This window comes from Empidonax traillii, unplaced genomic scaffold (genome assembly GCF_003031625.1).
Source record: "Empidonax traillii isolate 1590-97213 ecotype Southwest subspecies unplaced genomic scaffold, ASM303162v1 scaffold236:size2090792, whole genome shotgun sequence".
Taxonomy (NCBI): Eukaryota; Metazoa; Chordata; class Aves; order Passeriformes; family Tyrannidae; genus Empidonax; species Empidonax traillii.
This window is the reverse complement of record NW_020955429.1, coordinates 1310793-1326003: the sequence shown is the minus strand read 5'-3', so window position 1 is coordinate 1326003 and position 15211 is coordinate 1310793. Positions and strand designations below refer to the sequence as shown.

General features: G+C 41.7%; 1 protein-coding gene across 4 annotated transcripts in view; it reads right to left on the bottom strand.

Moving 5' to 3' along the window:
• Window positions 1-1946: 1946 nt before the first annotated feature.
• Window positions 1947-15211, bottom strand: part of GABRR3 (gamma-aminobutyric acid type A receptor rho3 subunit) — a 39343-nt gene continuing 26078 nt past the window's right edge. For all 4 annotated transcript variants that reach the window (XM_027888300.1, XM_027888302.1, XM_027888303.1 and 1 more), the window contains 7 exons: window positions 14129-14196; window positions 12976-13199; window positions 11208-11290; window positions 10333-10473; window positions 7620-7772; window positions 4667-4863; window positions 1947-3710 (listed from right to left, as the gene is read on the bottom strand). In XM_027888300.1, the coding sequence (XP_027744101.1) occupies window positions 3417-3710; window positions 4667-4863; window positions 7620-7772; window positions 10333-10473; window positions 11208-11290; window positions 12976-13199; window positions 14129-14196 (1160 nt within the window). In that variant the 3' untranslated portion in view covers window positions 1947-3416. The remainder of the gene's footprint in view (window positions 3711-4666; window positions 4864-7619; window positions 7773-10332; window positions 10474-11207; window positions 11291-12975; window positions 13200-14128; window positions 14197-15211) is intronic.

Here is a 15211-nt window from a genome sequence, read left to right as displayed (position 1 = left end):
CCTGCCTTTGCCCACCATGGAATTTCCATTTGATGCTGGCAAAGCTCCTCTGGGTGACCCCCAGCCTCTGGAATGAGCAGACTGGGCTCCCAGGGCACTAGGTCCAGGCTTGTGTTTAGGAAGAGCAGGGGAGCCTTTCCCTCGCCCAGAGGAGCTGCAGTGTTCACCCCTCTGGAATAATAAGAAGTAAAAAAAATAAAAACAAAACAAGAAATAAAATTTAAAAATAAAAAGAATAAAAAATAAACTAAATAAAAAATATAAATCACAAAAGAAAATAAAAAAAATTAAAAGCAAGAAAACTAAAAAGAAACACCACCACCACACCCCGCACCGGAGGAAGGACAGCGGGAACGGGGAGCGGGCGGGGCCCGGGGCAGGCCCCCTCAAGGGGTCGGGGCCCGCCGGGGGCGGCCGAGCCCGCGACACCGAGCGGGGAAGGAGTGGCCGCGCTGGGGCCTGGCCAGTTCTCGGGGCACGACGGCACTGGTGGTCTCCAGTCTCTCCCGGGGGCGGGCGGAGAATAAAACGAGCGTTTTGAGGTGAAACCGCAGAAATTAGTGAGGGGCATTCTAGGGGTAAAATGAGGGCCGGAAGTGAGAGCCGTCTCCGGCCCTGAAAGTCTTATAGCTCCGTAACAAGAAATGCCCGCCCCGGACCAACCGGAATATTTCCAGTGCTGTACAAAGAACACGCCCCCCGAGCGGAGAGTCCTGCATTGCTGTGCAAGAAGATGGCGGCCCTGGGCCGGAAGTATTCCAGGCCAGCTCTAAAGATGGCGCTGCCAGCACTGAGAATCATCCCAGCCCATACAGAAGATGGTGGAAAGAAGAACCCAAAGTTATTACGTATTCAGTTGTGGGACTTGGTCTGACAATTTGAATTCTGGGCTGAAACAAAATATCAACAGAACTTTTCTTCCAGGAAAGAAAACCTGTAACCTTTGTGTTTCAGGTGCAGTTGGTGGGCCAGCCTGGGCCACTCCATGGGCAGCAGGAGCTTTCTGTGCTGGCACCTTTTGTCCAGGAGGAATCTTCGTATTCAGTTTTGGGAGTGTCCCTGCCCAAAGGGAAGAATCCTTTGCCAATGGTTACATTCACAGCTGGGAGTGACAACAGTTTGTTCCAGCAAAGCAAGCTGTGTAGGCTGTGCCTGGGAGGTAAATGCAGGCAGGAATGTCTTTCCTTCCATACCCCCTTGTGGACTAGTTTGCCGGACAGCCTACATTGGGGCATGCTGTGCTGCCCTCAGGGCTTCTGCTGCTGCAGATCCTGCAGGAAATTTAGAAGAGGGAACTGGTTTGGGTCAAGAAGCACATGGGAATTTTTTCTACTGGAGGCAGAGGGTTCGCTGTTGGCTACACAAATACTTCTTGTAAGGCAGATAAAAAATAATGTAACAATAATGATGTTATATTCATGTAAAAAGTTTAGGACACACATTGCACATCTGGAGCAATTAGATGGGATCTTCTCAGTCAATCTGGAACATCTGTGCAGGATGCCTCCACAATGGCAGTGCAAGAACAAGGCTGTGATGGTATATTTTTATATATATCTACATTACACACTTGCTCAGCTTGAGATCTGATGTGCTGTTGCTGTTGGCAAAGCCTGTGTGTTCCCAGCATTGTCATTCCTGGTATCATTCTGCTTTCCAGGGCAGGATTTCCTGGAAGAGTATGAAAGCTGTCTTAGCTCTGATACTTTTTCTAGCAGCCAACTATCTGCCCAAGTACCCACTGATTCCAGGAGATTTCAGTCAACCAGTGTGCAGCATCACCAGCTTTCCCAGCTCTGGAACTGGCAGCTTGGCATATGCAGCTTTTTGAAAAAAGCAAGAGGCATCGCCATGCTATGAACAAACAAGATGGGACCGTGAAAAATAAATAAATCAAAGAAATAAAAAAATTAAGTAAATAAATAAATAAACAAACTAGAGAGTGGTTCAGGCTTTCAAATTTATTCTCATTTCCTTGACCAATAAACTTGACCAAGCAGTGACCAAGCATTTACCTTGTGACTTTTATTTTTGCCACCGCAAATGATCCTTTCAAACTGACTTTCCAAATACAAACTCAGTTCATTAAATGACAGACAAACCCAGTGAATGTAAGCGGAAAACACTCCTTCTTTGGGATAGTGGCAAAAGTAATCTTGATTCTTTTCTGGAGCTGTGAACACTTTCTATGTGTGTCCCCTGAACATTCTTGATTTCAACTCCTTAGCCTGAACCTAAGGATATTTCCACGCAGGATTCACTTGAGACTGACGGGATTCCTGTGTACATCTGTTTTGGCACAGCTGATTCCTTTTATTCCTGTGTGTCTCAGTGTTCCAGGTCCCTGGACCTGTGCTAGGGATCACTGCTGCAAACAGGCATGTGCAGCTTCTCCTCACCATAACATTCAACCTCTAGCCAAAGTGAGAAGGAGAGGGGGGCAAAACCCCAAACTTATGTGCAACATCATAAAGCAGAAGAACCAGATTTTGCTGAAGATGTGGTTGGTTTGTTCTCCTGACAAAGTTCTCTAAAATCTCTGTCTCAAAGCCTGCGTTCCTCACACAGGCAGCTCTGTGGAAAGCAGGTGATTACAGCAGGTCTATGTGAGGCAGAGGTGTGTGGGTGTCACAGGAAGGGCACAGCTCATGTCAGGGATGCTGCTCATCCAGCTGGGAGGTGGCTGTAAGACACGGGGTTTGGGACATTGTTCCTCTGCTGCCTCAAGGACTAGGGAACAAATTTTCTTCAAAACAAAGGTCCCATGAGGGCTCATGGATAGTTGACAAGGGGGAGAGGTTTTTCTTGAGGTGTTGACAATATACAACCTACAAAGCCCCATCAGCCTTACTTCTTGCTTTCTCCTTGTCCCTACTCCACTGCTCAGCCATATCTTCCCCCCTGGTTACCATCTGAGGACAAAAGCTGCTGAGATGCACACAGGTTGCCCAGCAAAGTTGAAATGCAGCAGGTGAAACAAGGATAGGAGATACCTGAAGATGATTGGTGCCAATTCCTACAAAAATGGACCACAAGTGGAGAAAAAAACAGAAAGGCTGATTGAAGAGAAATGGTTTAAGTGTAGATAGGGACTGATTAATACCTCAGGTGGGAGCTGCTGTCTGCTCAGGTGTGTGACAAAGGGCTCCCTTAGTGACCAAACTGATCTATGCTACTGCAGCACGAACTTATGCATGGGATTGCCCAGGGGCAGCACTGCACAGTCCAGCTGAAAAAGAACCAGACATGTGAGAGTTTTTCATTAGCAGTTTTGCTGCTAACCAAACCAGCCCAGGTTTGAGGCAGAAGTCTGTTTTGGAAACTTTTAACCCTTTCCTCTACTGCTGTTGCATTATTTTCAAAGTATGATTCTTCTCTTATACTCAAAATAATGTCTTGCTTACAAGGATTTTTGCTCATATGTACAAACCCCAGTAAAGAAAGTTGAACACAATATATACACTGGGAAATATAATCCTGGAATACGTGTCAATGACGTGATTGTTCTGTAAAATAATCCTGCCCACGTTTCCCTTCAGAGATCTCTTCAAGCGAGTTGATTCCACATTGGAGATGTTGGTTTCACTCGTCCGAGTCTCATTCTCCTCACAGGGGTCTGAGAAACCAGACAGGTCCATGTCCACATCTGTGTCGTGAAAGCAACCGTCAAAAGCCATGGCTTGCACTGCGTCCATGTACACTCCTGAGGCCTGGCAGCAAAGAAGAGTTAGTCTGTGTCTGCCGGAGGCATTTCAGTAAATTATAAACAAATAAAAGAGGGAGTAAAGAAAGCTTTCCCTTCATTGTTGTTCCCTCTTAGAGAGCATATGGAGAAGAGGGTTTACCTCACAGTATGGCAGTCTATGGGCAGGACATGAGCAAGGAAGGGGGTGCACATGGTAAAATACTCCTGTGTGACTTGATTATTGCCAGCTGCTGGCTGGCAATACGTGCCTCAGCTTCTGAAACAGAAGAATCAAACTCTTTCCTGTAGGTCTGCACTGCTGGAGCTGTGGGAAATGACTTCCAACATTTCCATCAGATCATGTGAGCAACACATGCACCCTTTCTGTGGTTTTCCCCTTGTGATATGCCAGCAAATGAGTTTACATGGGGGGATATTCTTGAAGCAAAGGTTTTAAGTGAGCGCTTTACAGAAAGCAGATGTTTAACTTGCAGCCATTTCTGCTTGAGGCACACTTTTCTAAAAATGACCTTGTCTTGGGACAAAAAGGCATCATTAAACCCACCTTTCCAACTGAAAATGGCAAAGAAGGAAAAGGAGAAATGGACCCTGCTTGATAGGAAATAGGAAGGAATATCACGAGTGCATTCCGGGGTCTGTTTCAGAGACAGGCAAAATGCTTTGATTGATAGGTATTTGAGAACAGAAGGAAGGTTTTGCTCTGAGGGGGCAAAAAAGGGAGAAAAAAATCAGGAAGTAAGTATTCCTTAATTGCTACAAGAAAAGGAAGGAAGAAAAAGCATTGAGCTTCTCAGGATCTCAGAGAAAATGATACATTTCCTCCCTTCAACCAAGTCAAAAAAAGGTGAGATACAGAGTGACACAGAGATAGTTACTGTTCTTTTATCACAGTGGTGTATCCAGATTACTCTGTGGCTTCTATGGTGCTTTCTGAAGGCAACAATACACAGAGGACTGTACCTTGCCCCTCTTTTTGAGTTGCTTTCTCTCTTCAATTGTGGTGAGATAGTTCACTGCTGCATATTCAATGACGGACAGGAAGACAAAAAGGAAGCTGATCCATAAATACACATCCACAGCCTTTATGTAAGACACTTGAGGCATTGAGGCACTTACTCCTGTCATGATGGTTGACATTGTCAGCACTGTCGTTATACCTGCCAGAGAAAGAGGGCAGATTATCCTAACCCTGACCAGCTGGTTTTGTGCAGCTCATCACTGTCCCTTGGACACCATAACTTTGTGAGGGCGTAGGACTCACATTGCCTCTAACTTTATCACACAGACTCTGAGAAGTAGACTGAACCATGAAGGACCCATCCCGTGCAATACTGAAACCAGTAAATCAGCCCTCTGCTCAGAGCATGCAGTTGGAGCTGCAGCACAGCAGCTTTTAACAGCACAGAAATGAGGATGGTGATTGTCATAGTTCTGATTTCAGCAAGGAATTTTTCTTTCCCTTCCCCCCTGTGTGTGTGCTCGGTTGATAAGCCATCAGGTGAACAAAAGAATTGGCTTGGTCACTAATGGCCGAGAGATTAGTCTCCTAGCAACAAAGGGGGAGGAGTTGGGGAGGACTACTGGGGTGTGTGACTGGAAGGGGTTGGAGGCTGGGGGAGAGCTCACTCTCTCTGCCCTGAGGGGAGCTGCTGCAGGCTGCAGACACTGCTGGGTTTCTTTGTCTCTTTCCTGTAGGAGGGGAGGTTTTGCTGCTGCTCGGCGTAGCTGTTACTGGCTGCAGACCCTGCTTACAACGGACCCTAATCATCTGAAGTTCGTGAGTTTTTCTTCGATTGGGATTGGGAGAACTTTCTGTTTTATTGCTGTTGTTTTTCCTTCTCCTTCCCCCCCCCCCCCCACCTGGCGGCAGCCAAGGATCTCACAGCGCCACCTTGTGACTACTATAGGACACTACAAGTTCTGCACCTTCAGTAACCCAACAGCGCCACCTGGTGAATGGTATAGGACATTACGAATTTTGCATCTCCAGTGACCCGACGGCGCCCCCTGCTGACTGTGGCTGGAACCAAAGAGTGCTAAAAATTGAACTATTTAAATTTTCCTTTTCCGGTTTATCGGTTTTGTTCTTGAAGGGGATTATTGGTGGGTATAGGAGTATTGCTTGGTTGTTTTACTTGGTTTTTTTTCGTGTTCCTGTTAATACACACATACCTTTTAATAAAGGGCTGTTATTTTTTTGTTTTCCCTTTTCCATAATTTGTTTTCCTTCAATCGGAGCCTCTTAATTTTGGATTTATAATTGCTTAGAAAAAGAAGTTTGGGTCTTTTCCTCCTAATCCATCCTCAGCAAAAGACCCTTGTCCCATTTAAACTGGGACATGATTGAGCAGCGTAAGGAGCACATTTCTGTGTCTGCTTTGGGCACTACTGTGGAGAAATGAAAGCAGGTTTGTGGGCTTCCTCGCTTCTCAGAGTTGCAGTTGCCACTGCACACTTTCTTGTCCAGGAGAATCCCTAAAGAATCACCAATTTTCCTCCCCCAATCCTTTCTCAAATTGTACTTCTCGAGAACATTTATCAGCTTGTATGTCTCTGTCATAACTCCTTGGCTTTCTGAAAACAATCACCATGTTGTTTACTTCAGTGTGACCAGAATTTCACCCTCATCTTTTCAATCTCTCCTCTTACATCAGCTATTCCTCTCATTTTGGTTTGCTCCATCTCAGAAAAAAAAAAACCACCTAACACCTGACTCAGGCCTTGCTTTTAAAGAAATTAATGCGACACTGGAAGTGAGACAGCCCTAGCCTGTGAGCTGGGTCTCAGAGCAGTCCTTCTCCAGTCCTACACTAGTTCAAGTCCACTGGCACACACAAAAGTTTTCCCTCTCCCTCTCTTCAACCAAGTTCCTTAGGTTGAAAGATGGAATTTGAAATATATACCATATAAGAGGAAATCAAATTATTTAAAATACATATACTCTAGGCTTGGGAGCTAAGCTTTTTAACCTTTGTTGTTAACATTGCCTATGAATTATGGATGCTTATGCTAATGAAGTGTGCTTTATTCATAGAACTCCTGATGCATAACCTTCTGCAGAAACCCATATATAAAGAACATGATCAGCAAAACCATCTTGTCAACATTAAAAACAGCCTACTGAGATTTAAAAAGTTGTTTTTAAAGGTGAAGTTAAATTTCTTATAAATAAAAGGAATTAGCAAATGCATTAATAATATATACTCATTCCAAGGTGATCAGAATTAAATTCCCAACAAAGGGTAGTCTTGAAGTGGCATTCTCTGAAAAAAAACCACAATAAACTTCTAGAGAAATTCCGGTGTAATTAGTCCTTTTTCTCCTGAGCTGAGGTGTTCAGAACTAAAACTGCAAGAGCAGAAAGATGCCCAACTTACTATTTGGCTTCCACAGAAGACTGTGCCTTACACAGTTAAGACACCAAACATTTTTAAGATGCCTAGCAAAGGAAGGCTTTGCTGCAATGGGCAACTGGTTCCAACTTGGTAGGAACATAAGAAATGTTTCTAGATAAAAAAAAGAGCTGCAGAGCTTTTACGCAGATTGTGCTATGCTTAATGAACCATGGATTTGGGAAGGGATCTGACTACCTGTTTGCTGGGAAGAGGGAAGGAAAAAGCCTAGGCTTTGCAATTAGGTAACATTCTACATCACAAAGTCTGCAGAATCATTTCTTTTTCCTTCCATGCTGTGTGACCCTTTTTCTAATGTAACAAATCCAATCTGAACAAACATTTCATTTCTACATGTAGAGGTTGACTAAAGGTGGTGACAACAGTGGCAATAATAGTGTCGTTGAGGCAATTACTGGATATACTTGCTCACGTCCTGTGTAAATAAGAAGCTAAAGTAACTTCAAAGCCTCTCCCCCCTCCATTCCATACTTCCCAAAGAATATACATTAGAGACTCACCTAGTGATACCCTGGCCGGAACAGCTCTTCTGTCAATCCAAAATGAAACCCAAGACAGCATCACCATCAGCATGGCTGGGAAATAGGACTGCAGCACAAAAAAGAAAATGTGTCTCCGGAGGGCAAAGTTGATAAAAAGTCGATTGTACCAACCTATTGAAAAAAAAGGGAGAGGAACAGAGTGGGGAAGAAAAGAAGACAGATGTGTTATTCATGAACTGTTTGCTGGCCTCCTACTTCCAGCAGGAGTGATATATTTACATCAGTAAGAGTAAATGCCTAAGAAAACTTGTCACCACCTTACTTTAACGTGGTACTTTGCAAACTGCCCATTGTACCTCAATAAAGCACTGCTGCCTTGGGAGTGAAACATCACGAGCACACACATAAAATACTGTTAGAACTCAGGATAGGAAACTGGAAAGATTAAACCAACTTCAGGTGAAACTGCCAGGAGAATACACACAGGATATAATTTTCCAGCGCAGCCAATGCCCTGTCTTCTCCAAAAAGCAGCCTGTCTTTTCTCAAGCTGAAAATATCCCGCAAGATGCAGTCCCTCGTTCCCCTCGTCGGAGCAACTTGTATCCCCGTGCTGACTTTGGAGGAGAGGGTGCCATCTAGTGAATTTTGGGGTGTGCTCTGCCTGCGCAGCACAGCTTGTGTGCTGCACCTCCTGCCACGGCAGGGAAACCAATTTAAGAGTGAAGTGAAAATAAGGGAAAAAGTGGGTGGCTGCCTGTCCAGGACATCCATGAGCCAATGCTGGAGGAGTCACACCATCACAACGAGTGACTTTATAGAAAAAAATATACCAAAGTTAACCCCAAATAATATTAAACACACTTTATTGTGTTTTCAGTTGTGGAGAAGGTTTGTTGTTTGAAGAATCTCTGAAATGGATTTAATTGTTGCTCCTTTGGAACCAGGGAACTCCAAAAGCCTAAACACTACACTGAGATTCACAGGAAACAATGTGTGGAACCTGAAATGCAGAAAGCTGCTTTGTGAGCAACATTTTAATCCATTTTTTCCTGAGATTTTAGGGGGAGATGACTCCCATTAGAGTTGTGCTGATTGTTCAACGCTATTATTTACTTGGCAGGTAAGTTTTCTTACTAAAGAGAAAAGTGGGACCTCTTGAGCAAAACAAAAGCTCAAAGCCAAAGTATGTCTACAAAGGGCAGCATTCTAACAGATATGCTACTAAGCACCATTTAGGTACTTCCCAGTGGTCCCTCAACTTAAAGGTGAAAGGAAAGACTTTTTTTATGTTGCTGAGTTAAGCTCATCATCAAAACGTTTGCATATGAGTGTTAAGCAGTTACACTTTGCAAAGCCAAACTGCTGCAAAGCCCTGGGCACCTGTGAGAGTGCACTGCTGAGCACGAGGCAGTATTTGCTTGCCAAAGTGTTTTTTGATGAGAATGGCAAGGCAGAGAGAAGCCAGCTGAGTTCCCAGAATGCAGTTTGAACACACAGTGGCAGCAGTTAGGTGGAAAACATCCCAGCCTCCCTCTTGCAACTCTAGGACAACTGTGACGTCGCTCTCAGCAAGGCACAGTTACCGCGGTCAGGTACCGCTCGCCTATTCTCACGCGGCAGTGGCTCTGGGGAGCTGCAGCTCCGTTCTCAGCTCATAAACGAGGAAGAGATAAGGAGGAAGAACCTGATCAAGCTGTGAATTCCTCATTGCTTAGGCTGCATCACAATTAAACTAGAATTTTTGCACTCGATATCACCCACCACTACCTCCACTGGTTCTTTTTGAAATGCAAAAAGAAGCAAACCTGTAAATAAAATACAGGCTTTTTTTCTCCCCAAAGTGTTATGCACTTTATTTTATTACATAGAATATTTTCTATTTTATCTATTTGTCTTGATATAAAGGGCAATATCCCAGGTGAAATGAATTGACTCAGACTAGGAAGGGCAGTAGCAAGCATGCTATTTTCTCTGGTTAAAAGTATATGATTAGACTACTTACACAGAGAAATATTTCAAAATTTATGATTGCATGTACAAATATGAAGAAAACAAAACCCACCTTGAATGAAATCAAGATTACAATAAACTCCTAAAGCCTTGTGCAGTTTGCCAGAAAGTACAGTTCAAGATCTATAGGGAGAAATAAAAACTTGCCTTGGGCAGATTAACCTGGATTTAAACTATGTACTACTGACATAAAGGGATTTTTTTTCTGCAACTTTCTGTATAAACACAGAACATTAAGAAGACCTCAACAAGTAATAAATGGTCTCAAGTGGAAATCCTTCATTTAGTGGACTTTTAATGACATTATACAGCTCAAAAATAAGGATATTTTAGGCAATAAACCACACTGGGATTCCTCGTTTGCTTTCTAATATTTGACCCTTCAGGATTTGCATTTTTGAGGTTTTCTGTATAGCCAGGACACAAAGATTCCTATAAACTCAACACTCCAGTGGCTGCAGCATATGTGCATTTTATTTTTTCAGGTTCTTAATGTCAGATATTAAGTTACAAGTATTATTACAGTCTCTTCTTCTGATATAAAGTGCTATATTAGCAATATAAAGAGAACCAAGGCCCCAGATTGACAAAGCAGTGTGACTGACAGAACTGATCTCGGAGCAGCAACAGTAATTTATTAGCAATCAATTTGAATGTGAAAGACATTCTGCATGATTGTGTCTTGTGCTTGTTTCTCCTAAAGAGAGGCTTACTATACCAGTACTGCTGTAAAAAGCTAATCCACTGGAAGCACTGAATTCTTCGATGAAAAACTGGGAGAGGGAGATTTGCTCATCTGTGGTCAAGGACTTGTTTCCATGTTTCCAGTACAACATCAGATCATCTTCATTGTATGCGTCTATGAGAGAGCAGAAACTAAAGTTACAAAGTCATTTAAGTTATAAAGTTACTAAAGTAAAGTCACCCCTTCTGCTGGAATAATGCTTTTGTTTTCTTTTGTTAGGGGGAGGAGACCACTCAAGTCCAGGAAAGCCCCAAAGAAACTTTTTTTTCATAGAAATTTGCCAGTTAGTTGGCATGAAAAAAAATTTGCAAAGACTATATTCCATCCTGTTAAAAGTGCAGGCCAGTCCTGTGCCCTGGCAGCAGCTTACCTGACAGGTGAAGACATGGGGGTGCTCAAGGTCACAGGGCACACAGGATCAGAGCTCTGGAGCTGCCACTGAGCAGATCCGTTTTCTTTTCCAAGACTAAACAACAAACCAGCATCCCAGTTTTACTTATAATTCAAATAAGAATAAATTTTGAAGTGTGAAAAGGCATATTGATATTTTACTTTTAACTTGCACTCTTTTTTTCTCAGAGAAAAAAATCCCCAAATATGTTTTTTGACAGATTTTTAGATTTAGGCCTTGGAATATTAGTCCAGTGGAAGCAAAGGAGGGTGCATCATAGTTTTTCTAGCTTTTCAAAGCTCACTGAGTTCTGGAATGATCTCAAGCTGTTTACAGTTTAGTATGTACATGTTGAAGGGTTCAGGTCACACATCAAAATAAGTGAAAGGGGTGTTGTGAACAAGGTGGAGTGCTGGGAAGAATACACTCGTGAAGGAAAATTATGAATTAAACTTACAGCTTTCCAGTTCTAAAGAACAGTTCTGAGTGTCCAGAGGAAACCTACTGAAGTCCATGAAACACATAGCAGAAACTGTTATTCTGCAGAAAGGAACAGAAAAACAGAAATAAAATGAGAAATTTTGTACATTATTAGAGCTGTGCAGATAGATATCTTAGTGAGATCCCCAGCCAATCTGCTCCTTAGAATCCTAATGACTTTTTCTGCCCTTTCAGCTGCTTCTGAAATTGCCTCAAGGTGGTGAGATAAAGTTAAATCAGTGAGAGATCACCTTTTTTTTTAACAGAAATAGTCTTTATTATTAAATAGAGTACCTTAGATTTTTAAACCCTTTACTGACCTGATCCTTCATTAGCCTTTCACACGTTTTGCTTTGAAGGGTTACACTTATGAAGATTAACAAAGGGAGTTCACATTTCCTGACTTGATTTCTCATAGATTGAAGTAGATAATATCGCAGATTAGAGCAGATATTATTCCAAGTGCTATTTTCCCAGTTACAATGGTTAAAATATGTAATTGCATAGAAAGATAAGCTGCAATGTCTGGAAGCCTACTCTCCTCTTCAACATCATGGAAATTTAATGCTTTATGCACTAAAAAGCTTAAGGAAATCTAGGTAAAGACTATTTTGCATTCCACCTGTTTTTTTCACTAATGTTTTGAGGATAAAGAACCCCTTGGCATTTTAACGAATAAAAAACAAAAAAAATCCCAAACCTGCTAGAGGCAGCAGAGACATTCTCACATGGAGAATCCCTGATAAAAGCCTTACTGCAGCAGTGTAGTTGCTTTGGTCACTCCCTCTCTCTCAAAAATCATGGAAATAAATAAACAGAACAATAAAAAGCACACTTCACCACATTGTTTCTTACTGGTCAGTGTGATTCTTGAACATGCACTACTTTAAAGTGGTGCACTGCTGTTTGGGAGGGTCCTGCATGCCCTCATAGAAGAGTAGATAAATTCATTAATTGTTGGAACAATTATTACACAGCCTAAAATCTCTGGGGCTTCCATAAATCTTTATACTATCCAGATTAGATGAAATATCACCTCTGTGTACAGGGTTAATTAGTAACCAACTGCAGAACTGTGATTTCTGCAATACATGGCCCTCAGAGTCCTTACTCTTGGGGGAAAACTCCTCCTCCATTAAAACTATTCCTGCCACATCATCCAAACCTGCTTCGTAAAGCAAAGCAGTAACATGTAGATGGAAGAGAAACACATTTCAGTTCTGGAGTTGCTGTCTCACTTTCCAGTTCCTTGTAGTCACACAACATACCTGCCTAACACTGCTGGTATCAGCACCAATAATCTGCTTCCTGTGCCTGTCCAGAGCCCTGAGGAGTATCAGTGGTATGTTTATGGGTATCCCAGGAAGCAAATAGCTGAGATAATTTTAAAATAGGCAAAAAAACCCAAAACCAAAACAACTGTGTTTTTTTCTTTGCTAATAATACAAATAATAATATACAATAAAAATAATAACATAAATACTCAGCAATAAATCTATTGCAATCTTGCAAGTACCACTGGCCATGAACGAACACTTGATTAACTGCCATTATCCTGTGATAGGAAACAATAAACATGTTCTCAAGCCTAAATTTACTTTCCCACTGCTGCACTGGTCACCAGTCCCCCACTAATCCCCACTGGATTAATGCCAATCCAGTATGAGAATCTTCACTGCGAGTATTTCCAGTAATTCTCACTGCCCAGACTACTGGCCCCCAGTTGCAGTGATGTATTTTCTTACCTCAGGCTGAAGAGAACATTGCCATCAGGGTATACTCTGAGCATGATGTTTTCCACAGTTGTATCATGGATGAAAGATCTTTTGGAGTGCACAAAAAACACATCAGGTACCCAGATCTTTTTTATCAGTCGCCCATCAAAGGTCATGCTCTTGTTTTTGTTACTGCGAAATGAAAGCCTCTCGTCCTTCCAGTAGTGTCTGAGATACAAAGTCATTGTAAAGTCCTTTGTTTAAAGAAAAATAAAATAAGACAATGCTTGTTTTAGTTACATGCAATAGAAAACAGGACAAATTAATCAACTTGTGCAAATTATCAATTTCTTCTCAGGATATTACCTGAAGGATCCTCAATGAGGGGAATCCAACATCACTCAATGAGTTAAAATACAGACTGAAACTATCACTGAGATACTGCTTGTTTACCTTGTCACTGGTGGCTGAGTCTGAGGTTCATAATTGATTTATATTTAAATAATAATCCAGTGGTCTTCTGGACTGGGTCAGCAGTGAAGTGATAAAAAGGTTTTGAAACCAGCCGAAGACCAATGGAAAAAGGTTTCCCCTGGAAATCTTAACAACCTTCTCTGAGAATGGACTGTGCTTCCTTTAAAAATGAATTGGTTTGAGTTCTTCATGAGCATTAGACCAACTTTTAAAATCCATAAATTTGTACATCTTGTGCAAATATGGTACATTAGCACATTTATGAATTAAGTGCATCATAAAGAGACAATATGAAGAATCTCATAACAGTATGCAATTAGATTTTACAATAAATATTTTTAATACAAAAGATTGTTGCAAGCATTTTATCATCCTATTTAGAGCAACATCGTGACAGCTAATATACATGTGGAAAGAGATGAAGAGGGTGCTGCAAACCCAGTCTGAGCTTTCTGCACAGCCTGACTGCTCTGTGTTCACCTGTATCACTGTTGGCATCTATCTCAGCAGAACAAGTGCCTCTGATAAGAATACTGAGAAGATACTTAGGTCTTTCCTTGGAATATGACCTGCATGCTTCTAGGCAAGGTTGTGCTCTTTAAGGGTCTGCCTTCTTCAACTCCATTATTCTATATCATCCAGCTGGATGTTTCTGAGACTTTGAATTTTGACTGAAATCCTTCATTCTGTTTCTTACTCATCCACTTACCATGTCAACTTCAGATATGCTGTCAATGCTTTCTACCTGCACATCAATGCCCACAGGTATTGGTGAACCTGCAATGTAACAGAACAAGTGGTGAGGAGCATAAATTCACATTTTTAAAGGGAAGACTGTGCATTAGCAACACACAGAGAGTTTCCCATCCCAGCATTCACTACAGCTTCCCCAGTTTAGCACACTGAATGAGATGGCAACAAAGTAAAACCTGATGCCAAACAGTTGTAAAAATAAGCACAAAATCTTTAGAGATCTATTTGCATCCAGAGCAGCAGTTATTGGCATTGCAGTTTGGACAGCAAGGAACAGCATCCTTGTGATGCCAAAGGGAAGGAACTCCTTGGAGTGGTATTTAGAACAGGGAAAAGTTGAATAAATATATGAAATACCTCAGAGGTTGCAAAGCTTTCATAACCAGTTCCAATGTTGATTGCCACACTTGTAACTTTATATACCACCCCACTACTTCAAGCCACTGAAAAAGGCTGCAAGTCTTTAACAAGGTGGGATTTGAATGAACAAATCGTAAAAATGTATTCGCATTTTTAGAATAAAGTGACTAAAAATCAGTCAAAAATTACAGCCAAATATGAAACTATTTGTATTCTTGTCAGTGTACACTATCAAGAATGATGGATCTAATTCTCCATGGGCTATGTACCTGTGCAATTTTCAGCAAGAACATCATTCCACTTATTGACTGATCACTTCCTTACAGATGAGGGACAGAGGAATATGCATAGGTGTGTAAACACCATACACACCACCCTCAAAATATTTTGCATTTGGCATGAAAATCAGTAGGATTTATTGTACGTGGGATTCCAATTACACTTGTAAAAAACAGTTATTTAAAATATCTTTAAAGTACACATTTCAAATAACCTAGTAAAGACACAACCAGAAGGAAGTCTGAACAGCAGCAAACAGAAACAGCTTTTCTAATTTGTCTTTCTCTTTTTGTTGTCTTTTCCTTTTAGCAGTGCCAAGTCAAAATAGTCCAGAAACATCACTCTCGTGATAACCAGCCACAATACTGTGTCTCCCTTGGGAATTATCCTTAAAATAGTA